Source organism: Urocitellus parryii, chromosome 4 (assembly GCF_045843805.1).
Source record: "Urocitellus parryii isolate mUroPar1 chromosome 4, mUroPar1.hap1, whole genome shotgun sequence".
NCBI classification, from domain to species: domain Eukaryota; kingdom Metazoa; phylum Chordata; class Mammalia; order Rodentia; family Sciuridae; genus Urocitellus; species Urocitellus parryii.
The window spans coordinates 5,299,317-5,314,308 of NC_135534.1; the positions used below are offsets into that span (position 1 = coordinate 5,299,317).

General features: G+C 40.5%; 1 protein-coding gene across 13 annotated transcripts in view; it reads right to left on the minus strand.

Annotated features, from left to right (window-relative positions):
* Ppp6r3 (protein phosphatase 6 regulatory subunit 3) overlaps positions 1–14,992 on the minus strand; it is a 136,453-nt gene that overhangs the window by 32,805 nt on the left and 88,656 nt on the right. For all 13 annotated transcript variants that reach the window (XM_026396525.2, XM_077797913.1, XM_077797912.1 and 10 more), the window contains 6 exons: positions 13,954–14,083; positions 11,461–11,613; positions 9,591–9,740; positions 7,967–8,031; positions 4,530–4,645; positions 3,287–3,372 (listed from right to left, as the gene is read on the minus strand). In XM_026396525.2, the coding sequence (XP_026252310.1) occupies positions 3,287–3,372; positions 4,530–4,645; positions 7,967–8,031; positions 9,591–9,740; positions 11,461–11,613; positions 13,954–14,083 (700 nt within the window). The remainder of the gene's footprint in view (positions 1–3,286; positions 3,373–4,529; positions 4,646–7,966; positions 8,032–9,590; positions 9,741–11,460; positions 11,614–13,953; positions 14,084–14,992) is intronic.

The following is a 14,992-nucleotide window of genomic DNA, read 5'->3' on the forward strand; positions in this document are numbered from 1 at the left end:
GCTGCCATGCAAAGAGAGCTTCTGAGGTGTTGCCATCCTTCATGATTAAAATTTTAGCTTTATTAACTGTTAGAAGAAAAATTAAATAGGTGCCTTTCATGGGGACTGCCAAGGAAAACCCCAGCACGATGTGACAATGAAGCTCTGAGACCCATCAGTGAGCAGTGGGAGCTCAGACTCATCTCCTCACCACTCGAGTAGCCCCACTGCAGGCCCAGCATCTGCCCACCCCAAGGCTGGTGACACCAGCTCCAGCTTCCACTTGAACCTCCTGCCAGGCAAGTCACAGTGTGTGCTCCAATCTCTCTACACCACCTCCACACACTGTCAATGTTGGCAAAAAAAGGACTAATACTTTCCCCATTGGAGAGAAGCAGAGAGTGAAACTCAACTTTCTGAAGTTAGTACAAAACTTCCTTCATTATCTATCTAAATCCTTGCCTATTTTTATAGTTTGGGGGCTTAGTAAAAACAATGAAGTCCTTGCATATAATTAAAATACAAAATTTACAGAAACCCCCCAACATAAAAACATAACAACAGTGTACGAATCTACCATGCACACATTTTGGCATGATGGGGTTGAAAGACTAAAGCACTTCAATTATCTCAGGGTTTAATTAAAATGTTGCAGTCAACCAACCATAGCTGGGGGCTGATACAGCTACATAAGTGAAAAGGTCCTTGGGCCAGGACCCTGCATGACAGATAAGTATGCAGTATATAAATGAGTGCATCCTTTTTGTGAACAGAAAAATAAGAACGAGCCAGGGCAACATACCAATATATGAACTCAAGCTGAAATAAACGCCAGGCAGGTTGGTGAGCCATCCTAAAATCAACTAAGCAAAGGCAGTAGATGTGATCTATCTACTTGGAAAGAGTCAGGGATAAGCAATCCACTACCCAACTGCCAAGTCCATGATGAACATGTTAAAAGGGCAAGTGCTTTTTTCACTACTTTCATGTGTGGGCATTCTCCTTGTTATTTTTCCTTGAGCAAGTAAAGCCTCCGGTATTTATCAAGTTGTATTTACAGTCTAATTCACAATACCTTATTTTCCCACAGTGCCCAACCCCACAGAGATAACAGCTGGAAAGCATTTTGAGCAAAAAACATAGTCTGGAGAGGGCAATTACAATGTCCTTAGTGACCTAGGATTAACACCTAGTTATCTTCAAACACTTGGAAGATCAGCAGCCTTGAACAATACAAAGCAAAATTCCCTCCAGGAAGAACTTATGCTCTGGGACCAAAGAATTGAAGAGGTCTGGAGACCAACCTGTCTCAACAGACAGCAAGATAGGAGAGTGGGGCTAACTCACTACAGTGTCAGCAATGTAGCAGGGCTCCACAAATGTGACCCATCTGTTATACAGGCAACTTCTCCCTACTTCATTTTATGTTGAATATCTACATGTAGGCCAAGTATGATGCGCAAAGGAGAACTGTGCTCCACTTTGAGTGGTGGATGGAGCTCACGGTGACCTTCCATCCAACACAGGTGTAAATGCCTGTGACTGATTGACTCAGAAGGGGCTGAACCTGTCCTGGGTGCTGTGGGTCTGTGCCCTCCATGGGGACATGCACGCATCTATATACTCACACGGCAGATTCACTGGCGACATGAGGGGTCGGAGTGTTGTCTGGACTACAATGAAGTCCTCCTTTACTACAGAACTGCTCACCAGAGGAATCTGCTGAGTCACCCAAGATGGAAGTCTTTTTAAAAAGCCTGATAACAAGTTAACTGGACACTTTTGACTTCTTCTTCTGAAGTAATTCAAAGGATACTTTTAAAAGAAAGAGTTTCCCAAACAAAATCAGAACATTTCTAAATATTCCTTTATCATAAGATAACAAGGAAAAAAAAAATCCCCTTAAAGGAGACTCCATTTAGCCTGCATTGTTAATAAGGAATTAATATGGGAACCTCTAAAATTCAATGGTTAATTTCACAGAACTGGAGGATAATTTTAATGTACAAAAAAAAAAAAAAAAAAAAAAAAAAAACCCTGATTACCTAGAATACTCAGGTGATATTTTGGTAACTAGTCTAGTCCAGCTTAAATTATTTGAATCAATTTGATTAGTGAAAGGAACCCAAAACTAACTAAAATGGTAATACAATTACAAAAATGCCTTAACCTTTTCTTGACAACCCACAGAGTATCAGCTTGAACGTTCAGTTTCTCTGATGGGATGCAGCTCCCACAGAAACACTAAGCCCTTGGGCTCATTTTAATTACATGGTCCCACAAAGCTCTCTTTCTATAGTGAGGTCTACTTCATAACTCTTACAACTTTTCATACTTCCTAACTCTACCACTATATCCACCTTAAAAAGCAATTACCCTACCACTGTCAAGACTGGAAAAGGCTAACCAGATGTGTCAGGCAGTCCACAGAGTCAGAAGCACAGACCCCTGAGGGAGTGTGGCCCCAGATGGGTCAGCTCGTGGCTGCTCAGCTACTTTTAGAGCTGCTTCCCTCTTGTCTTTCAGTTATGTTCTCAACAGACAGGGCTACCAGATACGTGAAAAGCTAACAGTTCAGGTGTTATTATATTCTAGAAATTTAAGAATACACCTGAATTTCAAATGACAAATTAAATGCTGGACAGCACTACTCCTAGGTCAAGGCTGCCACCTCATCAGTTGGCAGACGCTTACAAAAGAAAATGCTTTAGTTATCTTTAAAAGCAAAAACAAAGCAATACTTACCTTAAAAATTAATGCATTAAAAAAACAAAAATACATTCCAAAGTCCAATATAATTTTTAAGAAATTATCAGTGCCATTATTCCCTGGCTATAAAGTACCAATTCTGTTAAGGGTTTTAGTGCTAGAGTTTCAAAGTCATGTACAAAATTTTCCCCCACTGGGAATTACCAAAAATGAGAGTAAACTCAGTAACGTTAGAAAACACCCACAGGAATATTTAGGATTTCTAAGCACCAAGGTTACCTGAAACAAGACACAAACCCCACAGAATAAAAGGCAGAGGCTGCTATTAAGGTGCCTAGGGAGCAGGGTATGAAAGGAAATGATGAGAAGTAGAAATTGGTGGCTTTTTAGAGCCTTTTTTGTCATCCAAAGCAGGTAATTAGGAGCCAACTAGACAATGAGCAAGAAATACTGACTTCTGTTCCAAAGAGAGAGATATATACTCATCCGTGGCCTGTGCTTACTGGGCCAAATGGAAGATCTTTTACATTTTTCTGAATAAATGGGAAAGACTTAAGAGCACTAAGAACAAATAGAAATGCAACCTTGTAAAACGTACTAGATCTACCGTGTTCCTCTTGTTTGTTTCTCCTAAGGAGCTTGTGCAGAATGTCTCCCATCGCTCCCTGACATCGTCGGGAAGATCTTTGGAGTGAGAAAAGAAGAAAAGCATTATCAGTACAATGACCCATAGGAATGGGAGAGGACGGTCATGCCGACTTACCAACCCTGGGACCAGATTAGCTTCTCAAACTGTGCCTAGATAATGTTTCCTAAGACAATGTGTGCCTCTGAGCTAACATGTGAATGCATTTACAATGGAGAAATTCAACCTTCTAGAGAAGTTTTAGAGAAAAGGATATACAACTACTTTTCAGATAAAACAAAACCATGGCTATGATTTGGAGGTCTAACTACACTAAGCGGGTCATCTGACAATTCTGGCTTACCCACCCACCCACAGATGCATACTCACACAGGCACAAGACATATCACTCAGCCACAACTTCCCTGAAAATAATCTAGAACACTTAACTGCATGACATTTCTCCTTGGTAAGGACACAAACTATGAGAAGGAACGGATTCATCACTGGGTGACAACTTTTAGTGCACACGCAATAGGCAACAGCCTCTTGAACAAATATTTGTAAGAGAAAAATAGGATACACTGGGAGGCACAATTTTGCAGCTCACTCTGAAGTAACTGTTTCAGAGACATCACATGTCACATATTCAGTGAAGTCTCAGAGTACTGCTCCTGGGACAGAAGCCCAGAGTCCACAGAGCCCTGAGGTTCCCTTTCTGAAGAAGATTCAGGGCCCGGGTTCCCATTAAAAGGCATTTGCAGTTAATTTCAAGTTAATTGCAAGCTGATTAAATTTACATGGTAGGGGGGAAAAGTGTCCTTTAGGAGCCAAGACCCCTCATTTTAAAGATGGAGATATGGAAGGAATGCTGACAAATGCCTTAGTATCCTATCCCAGTTAAAGGAATTTAAGGCATAGGTGAGACAGAGGTCTTCAAAATAAGTTGGGGGGACCTCAAAATACTCTAAAGTTTAAACAATTTAGTGAGCAATGTTTAACCACAACAATGGGTACACTTCTAGCATGCTGAAGCCAGCCAGCACCTACTAGAAAGACGGCAGAAATCTGAACAGAAGAACAGTGAAGACCCACATTCAAATCTCCCAATCTGTAAAACATGAAGAAACTCCACAAACAGCTATTAAAAATGCTACCAAGTACTTCTATTTACCCTTGATTCCACAAAGATGTAACCCAAATTGCGAGAACTCACCTTTGATGAGCTGCTGCACGGCAGCACTATTGGGACCCTTGTCAGCACTGTGCACGATACAGTTGGCTATCCTCGTGAGGTGTCCCATGTAACCGTGCCGTCTTCCTCCCTCGGCCCTGACAAGGGGAAGGACAAATGTTCATATTCCACACATGACAGACACTTGGTGAATACTGTGAATAGGGCACCAAAGAGAATGACAATGGATAGAAAAAGGAGGAGAAACCAAGGAGTGGAGGGTGCAAGAGTGTCCCTGAGCAGCAAGGCCAGGAGGCCTGAACCACTCTCTGGAAGAACAGACGCAACCTCAAGACAGCACAGTCTCCTCAAAATATACAAAACAATCACTAATTATAGTCTCTTAAACGTACTCTCACTGATGTCTAATGTAAGAGTAAAGAACGGAGGGAAGAATTTTGCTGGTTTGTTTTCCTAAAAGACACCAAATTTTAGTCTATCAATTGACAGAAATAATTATCTACCAGTAGCACTCCTCAAGGTAAGACCTGGAGATCTGAAGGGTTGACCAAGACAGGCAGTGAACCTGCACTTGCCAATAAACCACTTCCCAATAAACATGGGCATATAAACCTAGTCCTCCTTCCTTTTTATTCCGGGGGGTTCTAATCTTCCCATCCTTGATCCATCTTTACATTTAGACAAACTTTTCACATTACTATAACTTTTCTGCCTCTTTACAAAGTATTAAGACTTTAAACTCTATGAAAGACTTTATTTTTCTTTTTTATTACAAATAGTGGGGTACAAACTGAAGCGATTTTTCTTAAGGGAGCAAAACCTTTCAGAAGCCACTAAAAATTCATCCTATGCTTGGAGGCTGGCCTAGGAAAAAAATGTATCTGCTGGAAAATCTTAAATGGCCTGGGGTAACCTAATGCTCACAACCCCTAAGGCTGATCTCAATATGCTAAGAGTTTCTTTTAGTTCCACAATAAGAATCAGACACTCCAGCAGGAGCAACTTAGCAAAACCCTGGCTCAAAACAAAAAAGGCTGGGCATGTGGTACAGCGCACAGTACAGGGAAAAAAGAAGATCCAGAAACCCAAGTGCTCTTATGGACAGCCCACAGGTGAGAACAAAGGCCCATCTCTGCAAGGCTTTAGACTGGGGCTTCCAAAGTGTTCCAAGCCTCTGGTGTAAGGCACATCAGGAAATCTGCTTCAGGACACCTTTAAATGAGGGCAACACTTTCAGATGGCCTTCAGAGGATGGGCTTACAGGGAGAGCAGAGTACACAGGATACTTAGGTGCTTGCGGTGAAGAGGTGAATAGAGAATGGAGGGTTAGGAAGGGCATGGAGAAGCCAAGATTGGCTCCGAGATGGGGTTGGATGTCAAATGGGCCACACATAGGACTCCCAAAAGGAGCTCTGTTTGGAATAATGTGTCTGACGTTTACCCATACTAGCCCCTTGCCACACAAACTAAATGCCAATCTCCCACACAGAGTCAAATCAAAACCCTGTTAGTGCTTACGAATTCTTAAGTTAATCTTCAAAAATTAAACCTCACAAAGTAAAGCTGACATATGTCATGAGGCACCTAGCTCTCCTGGGGATACAGACAAATCTAAGTAGAGATTACGCAGCAAGAAAACTCCCTAGAGAGAATCAACTTTAAAGGGCTACAAGACAGCTTTCTGGGGAGATGGGAACATTCTGTCTTGACCATGGTGGTTGTTACATGACTTCATGCCCCAGTCACAATTTCTAGGACTGTACACCTAAAAAGGATGAAATCTTGCCACATGAAAATTTTACCTAAATAAACCTGACTGAAAAACAAGTATAATCTCTTCAAAAAGTGATGCTGGGAAAACTGGTGATTCACATGCAGAAGAATGAAAGTAGACGCCTCTTAAAATCAACTAAAAATGTACCCAAGACCTAAATGCAAGACCTGAAACTAAAACTGCTAGAAAAAAATATAAGGGAAACACTTTGAGACATTGGGCTGGACAAAAGTTTGCAGGTGGGGGGGTGGGGGTGGAAGGGTGGCAGGCGGGCCAAATGATCTCAACAGACATCTCTTAATACACACCAAGTGGCCAACAGACACAGGGAAAAAACCTCAACATTGCCAGTCATCAGGAAAATGCAAATCAAAACCAGAAGGAGATACTACTATCTCACCCCAGTGAGGGAGTTACCATCAAAAACACACAAATAAATGCCAGCAATCATGAGGAAAAAGGCAAAATGTATTTCTGCAGTTGGTGGGAACATAAAGTAGTGGAACCACTAGCAAAATAGTAGAGAAAGTCCTTGAAAAATGACAAGTAGAAATACCATAGGATTCCGTAATCCCATTACCGGGACTCTACCAAAAACAGATGAAATGAGGCTGTGGAAGAGATGTTTCCACTTCCATATTTCTTGGAGCTCAGTTCACACAGCCAAGATGTCTCTCAGCAGATAAATGAATAAAGAAAAGATGATATATACACACACTATGAGAAGAATCAAATCCTGTCATCTGTGGCAATGTGGATGAAATTGGAGCCATGATCTTAAAAGTGAAATAAGTCAGGCACAGAAAGACAAATACTGTATGTTCTCACACATGTGGGAGCTAAAAAAAAGACAAGAGTCAAACAGTGGCCACAAGAGGCCAGGAAAGGGAACAGGAAGAGGGCAGAGAGAGTGAACCCTGGTATGCTACAGCACACAGCAGAGTGACTATAACTTACCATGTTTCTCAAAATAACCAGAAGAAATGGAGTTTGAGATTCCCAGCATAAATAAATGCTGATCACCCCTAATTTGATCTCCACACATACATGCAAATTATCACATAGTAATCCATACAACTATTTTAACACACACACACACACACACACACACACACACAAAGTGCATCTAAAGAGTGTTTCACAAACCTGCCCTATGCTAGCTGCTTCAGAAGTCCCAGGGCATTAGAGGAATGCCTACTACAGACACGGCTACTATGACAGAGCTGCGTACACATATCAACTGACATTTCACATAGCCTTGTAATTAGCAAAAAATTTTCTAGGAAAAAACTATTAAGCAATTTCCCCTCTTTAGTTCCATGTACCCAGGAACTGAACTCTACACTGAGAATGGGAACCTGATGTACTCTGAGTTGGGGTAAGACAAACATGCTAAGCTAACCACCATCAACAGGGACTTGACTTCATGACTCTTCATCATTCAATTCCACGTTATTCTAATAAAAAAAATTAGACTTCCAAAAAGGCCTAGGGGTTCCAAAGGCAACACAAACATTTCTACTAAGGAGGAGGAGAAGGGGGCAGGAGTGGGGGAATAAAAAAATACGTTATCTGTTACAAATGTAAGTTATTTCATCTTTCTTTAAGGAGGGCAGGGTGTGTGTATGGGGGCGGGTCTTCAAATTCTAAATCAAACAATCCTTTTTGAAAAAAATTTACTTACTGTTTCTTCTCATTCATTTCCCAGGCTTCAAGTATTCGTTCTATTAATTGGCATTTTTGGAAGAGCTAAAAAAAAAAAGAAAGAAAGAAAAAGAATATTCTAGTTAGCATTTACTTAAATGTCAAAACATAGAAACTTTACAGTAAAATAGATAACTAGTTGGACAGAACAGGGTGTGTGCATGGGCAGCAAGTTTTACAGGTAACTGGCCAACGCACATACAACCAGGGGACAAGTTTGCCTCAGACCCTCAGAATACTGCAGGAATCAACAGGACCCATGCCCCAAGAGTGTGTACTGGGAAACACACTGCCATGGGGCTGTCGCAAGTGAGCAAACCCTGTGACCTAAGGCAAAGACAAGATATGGTAGCTGGGAAAATTCGGTCAAAAATACAGAGCCTGACCAAAATTAAAATGAAATTAGTATGGCTTTTAACTCAGAATCTAAACCAGTATGTGTACTTTTAAAATTTGAACTACACTAACTCCATGTGTACAGAAGTTATCGTACTGATATTAAAAACAGGCATGTCTTATCAAAACCTTGCACATCAATGTCAGCTACTGTGAGCTCATCAGTGGATGTGCAAGGCCAGCTTCATTCAGATGGTGCTCCAGCTGCCCAGTACTTGGCTATTTCCAGCTAGTCTTTCCTATCTTCCAGGTTTGAGAGTAACCCAAGGATGAGCTAGAAACCTTCATGAAACCACAGAACTTCAGAAGAAATTTGAGACTAACCAGTAAAATCACCATATATTTTACAGAGCAGAGACCTCAAGAAAAGTCTCACTCAACATCACAGAACTTGCCTTGCCAAACTTTCAGGTCTGTATTCAGCATCAGAAACCAAACTCTTTTTTTAAAAAAAAAGAATATATATATATATATATATATATTTTTTTTTTTAGTTGTTGATAGACCTTCATATTATTTATTTATATGTGGTGCTGAGAATCAAACCCATTGCCTCACACATGCCAGGCAAGTGCACTATGGCTGAGCCACAGTCCCAGCCCCAGAAACCAAACTCTTAATGCCAAGAATTTAGAAGTTCTCTGAAGTATTTACATTTCTATGTTTTTTTTTTTTAATCTCCAAAGGATGGACAATGGATGGATGAAGGGATATGAAATACACACACACACACACACACATTTATGTTAAATATTAAAATATAATTAAATATATAATATTTTATTTATTGATTGATTATGGCATCAGGGATTGAATCCGGGGGCATTTAACCACTGAGCCATATCGCTAACCATTTTCTTAATAATATTTTAAGATAGGGTCTCATTAAGTTGCTGAAGCTGGCTTTCAACTCATGATCCTCCTGCTTCAGCCTCTTAAGCCACTGGGATTACAGGTGTGCACCACTGCACCCAACATCCAAAAGATATATTTTAAAAACTCAATTTTACCAAAAAAACAGGCCAACTTAGATATTTTTTCTTTAAAAGTTCATCTAATGACTTTTTATCATTTATTAGAAGTAAATGAACACATGACAGTGAAATCTAAATAAAATCTGTTCTTAAATCTCAATATGTTACATACTAAAGTGCTATACTGCAATAAAGAGAAAATAGTGGAAGGTAAAGAAAACCAAATAAGCTCACGTGTTTCAATAACAAACTGTCACCAGTGGAGTCCTGATCAGTAATTGTGCCATCTTCTGTGTTTTCAAAAGGACTGGCAAGAATCAGTGCAATACAAATTTCCACTTGTGTATGCAAGAAGTTATTCCAAGTATATTTGAAGAACATGTCCTACAAAAGAAAAAACAGTGTTTTCTTTAGTTACCGCAATGTTTAAACAACCTCTTTGATATCTTTACAGAATAGTGATTTATTAAAGGAAAAATGGTTTTCAAGTGGTTTGAGATGCTACTCAATAGCATAAACAACGTATTTGTTCATGCAACATGCCAAAATTTGCATGGAATCTAACACAATTCAACAATAAGCACATGAAGAAAAGATAGTAATAAATTTCTCAGAGAATTAAGTACTTTGTATTCAAAGCAACTAATGCAGACATAAGTTCAGAAAATTTTCAAAGAGATTTATAAGAATTTCATTTTGATCCAACAAGTATTTATTGGTGCTTTTGTGCATGACACCATGTCAAGTGCAATAACTCCCAGAACTGTAGCAAAACTATGAGAGGTGGCAGCATGTGATCTTCCCAAAAGCATAAGGGTTTTCCGAATTACCGTTGATGTTAGTATTAGAAAAGGCAAAAACATTACAGAAGAAAAGACAATTTCTATAAGCACAAAATAGTATTTACAATATAGTTGAATTTAACTATTTCAATATGAAAACATAGGCTTAGTGACACATCCAGAAGACTTTATGTTCTATAGTAAAATGTCACTTAATCAGTTTCAAAAACATCTCAGTGGCCCTAGGAAGTACAGTGGCATGGTTGATGGTATGTATCGGCTTGCCACTGGGTGACTTCAGCCTTGGCCTTACCACTCAGTACCCACGGAAGGTATGCTCTTTCTGGGTATGATCTGAAAAACAGATAACTCCCTCATATTCAGGAGCTTTATACCTGGTAGCATATGAAAGTATAAGGTACATGTTATAACGCCAATCTTGTAGTGAGCAAATACCTCATTTGGAACATCCCCCCAAATCTGCTAAATGTATGCTATGACCAGATACCTTGTGAAACCTGCTAAGTGTTAACCCTCATGACTCCTGTGCTGTGTGTGAGTGGCAGAATGGACAGAACAAACACAGGCTCTGGAGCTGGGCTGTGCATTCTAAGCTCAAACCATGGCCCGGGGAAATGCAGAGGCCTGGGAAGCCCAGATCACTCCTGAGGTTTTCCTCCTCCTTTCCACTGATAAGCAGATTAACAGCTGTCTCAGAGGAGATTAACAATTATCTCAAGCTAAAAGACCTTATGGCCGGGCTGGGGATGTGGCTCAAGCGGTAGCGCGCTCGCCTGGCATGCGTGCGGCCCGGGTTCGATCCTCAGCACCACATACCAACAAAGATGTTGTGTCCGCCGAGAACTAAAAAATAAATATTAAAAATTCATATTCTCTCTCTCTCTCTCTCTCTCTCTCCTCTCTCCTCTCTCCTCTCTCACTCTCTCTTTAAAAAAAAAAAAAAAAAAAAAAAAAAAAAAAAAAAAAAAAAAGACCTTATGGCCTTGGATCCATGAGATATACCCCAATGTAAAGGAGATGAAAGCTCATCCTTTTGCAAATTTTGAACAGAAACCAGTGCTACAATTGGCAGGCATGATTTGTATGAGACTAGGCTGCTGGGGAGGGCCTAGTCATCTTTGGAAGGCTGTATCATACAGTTCTTTACACAGCAACAATAAGTGACTCTTCAACAATCAGCAGCATCCAAAATTTTTTATAAGACTTAGAAAGTCATTGATATATACTATCAATTTGTAATGCTGAGTTATAGATTCATGAACATCAAAGGCGATTCAAATCTCTGTGAGGAAGAATCTTACCAATATGACTCCAATGCTGTTCAGTTCCATAAGGTCCCCATTTATACTGCTGGTATTGGTTTGCAGCAGGCTAGATATCAACCTAATCACATTCAGCCGAGTGTTCCCCACGGGAGGATCCAGTACACCCCAGGTAGTCTTCATCACACTTTTCTGAGGAAGAAAAGGTTTCCAATCAAACTCAGTTAAAGAAAAAAAAACAAGCAAAAGGTCTACATGCTGAGACACACACAGTTAACCCCACAAATAATTTAAACTAAATTCTATACTTAGGAGAAAATAAGCCACTGTTCATAGCTTTAACAGATGATGAAATAATCAAGCAATTTCCCTGAACCATAAATTTCTAAGAAATCAAGTGTATCCCTACCAATATTCCAATCTGTCATGAGCACAAAACATATAGAACAACAACAACAACAAAAAAAAAACTAGAATATTTCAAATTCAGACCAGAAATCTAAGAAACTAAAAAGAGTTTACAAGTGCTTTTGGAACATAGTCCTTAGTCTGTATCAAATCCATGATAAAGATACATGCCTCTGTGTCATAAACCTGAAACATGACTAACCTAAACTTGTCCTTGTCCATCAAGGAGATTTCTATAGTTTGAAATTACTAAAGACAGAAGCAATGGGGGCTGGAGCTGTAGATCAGTGGTAGAGTGCTTGCCTAGCATGCATGAGGCCTTGGATTTGATCCTTAGCACCACACAAAAACAAACAAATAAAATAAAGGCATGCTTTCCACCTACCACTCCAAAAAAAAAAAAAAAAAAAAAAGACAGAAGCAGAATGTTAGAAGTCTGATGGGAAGAGTGACAAATGGCACTCTTGGCAGCCACAATGCCCTTCTGAAGGTCCATCAACAAGACCAGTAGATGTCTCACTCCCTTCTCCAGAGGGAATTGTAAGGTTAACTAACAAAGCTTCACTGTGGCTGAGTGCAAGTCAGTAGTGGAGCCTTTGCCTAACATGTGTGAGATAGTGGGCGGAGCCATTGCCTAGCACTGTGTGCTCACAGCAATGATGAAAGCAAAACCTCCAAGGCCTGCTCACACTCCTCATGGTTTAACAAAATCAGGTCAGCTGCTCAGTCCTGAAGTAAAAGAGAAGCTGCAACACAATGCACCTCAGTCTTGTATCAGTCTTGAATTTGATGGCCAAGAATCATCAAATGCTGCCTACTCGTCCACCTAGGGAGAAGCTAGGGGCCACCTAGGAAACAGGCCAGGTCCTTCACCATATACCTCTTCTCTCTGCTCCTTCCCCTGCCTCCATCTTCCCTTTGTACATTCTCCTCTTCTAAACCCTCTTCTTTCTTTACCCTCCTTTTCTTGTTCCAAGGACTGACTTGAGGGATGCCGCTGACTATTAAGCACTGAATAGAAGCTCTTTCCACAAGAGTGAGTGAGTGCCCACACTATGGTCTACACCCAACACAGGCTGAATGCAGATGTGTGGCGGTGGCTACAATGGCTGAAACGGCCCAGCAGGATTCCACAAAGTCTAAGTGCCAAGTGGAAACTCCTAATTTTCAATGACGGCACTAGAGAACACCTGAAGAGACAATCCAGATACTGGACTAGAGAGTATGGACACACCTATTCTGTGCTTCCCCTTTCCCCAAATAGTTAAACCGAAATCATCTTATATAGAACCGAGAAACCAGTATCCTAAAATTGCAATAACCCACATAAAAGACAGCCATGGAGATACACACGGTACAGTACAGTGGATCCAAACATACAGGGCAAAAGGAAGGAGGAATGTGGGAGAACTAGTGCAGAAGCAGGACTCTCACAAGACAGAACACTTTATCTGACTTCATAAGTAAATGCTTCTTACCCTAATCTAAATCTGAGGCACGGTGTGGACAGGAGGAACATCACTTGGCCTGCTGATACCCTACCACAGTTCTCCACTGGGTATTTTAGAAGGCCACATACATACGGCTGATGTCCTCCTTTGCAGGTTTCCACTTGTCCACACTCTTAGACTCGAACACACATGGTCCCTCCTGAAAACTTCACACCCAGGTCCCATGCTTTCCATGCTGCGCACTGAAACTTCAATCCACTATTTCTTAAACAAGTTCATTTGTTCCCAACTGTCTCCACTATTCACAAGAAAATGCAATTTCAAAGATCAGAGCCTGAAAATTTAACTTTACCTCAGGATGTGAAAAGAACATGCTATAAGAAGAAAATTGCTTATTTTATTGGAACATAAGGATCCAAGAATTTATAGACAAAACAAAAATCTGAGTTTCCTAAGCAGACAAGTATTCAGTTCAATTTCTATTTCAATCACCAATTTAGACAATCTATATAGTAAAAGCCAATTAAAAATGAGTGTGGGAGCAGGACTGGCAACACATCTTTGAACCTATCTTGCATGTGCTGATCACAGCCCGTCCCGTGACTCCCAGGGAGCACACTCTGCAATGACCCAACTGCTGGCTAGCCAGCCAAGCTTCGGACGGATCACCTACCTTGGGTGGCTCAAGCAGGAGTTCATGAAAAGATCTGAGTCTTCCTCTGATGGCTTCTAGAACACTCTTGTTGACTGAACAAGCTGAATGACTCATGCCTGGTGGGCAGATCTCTATATGGCCTTCAAATCTTGAAACAAAGCAAGGTTTCTTTAGTTATTACAATTTCAGGAGAGATCCTTTAAGGTGCTCCCTATACCCATGTAGGCAAACACTTAATGACTACATAATTACATGATAATGATGACATCAATAGTAAGCTAGAAAGTACAATAAAATGAAAGAGGGTGTATTAAAACTTTGTCGAGGATCAGCCAATGTGACCTGAAACACAAAAAGGGCTACTGATCTAGTGAGAGATGTGATTTCTCCACATTCTCCTAAACCTTGTAACTCCTATGACTTACACTGATAGCATTGTCATTAACTGACAAGAAAATCTGGAAAGCAAACAGCAATCAGATCCCTGAAATATAGAGGACATCATATTGCCCACCAGTTTGAGATGTTTGTTAACAAACAGACCTGTACTTGCTTGGGTAATCAACACTGTGAACTACTTAAAAGATTAAAATTGCTCTTTTACGTGAAAAAAAAGAATCAATTGACAGTCATTATGACCCTCTGGAATTAACTCCAAAATCCCAACTAGTTTAACTAAATTGCCAGAAGTCAAGATTTGGGTTGAGCAGGGATGGTTAACAATGCCACCGCTGCTGCAAGGCGGCCTGTGGCCAAGTTCACCTCTTCACTTACCAGTTATTTTGTGTAATGTGGACAATGGGATCACACTAGAACATCTCTGCCAGGACTGCTATGAGAAGCATGAGAACCCAAGGGCTGAGAGCACTGCCTAGTACAGAGCCAGCACCCCATGTGGATCTGCTATTGCTACTGATGTGGGAAAAGAGTCCCGGGACAGCAATTCTCAGCCAGAGAGCCACATAGAACGGTTTCTGAACTTGAACTACTAGGAAAGGGGGAACAGAGACGTCCTCTGATTTTTATTATAGCTATTTTTTAACATGTAAGAGTCTTA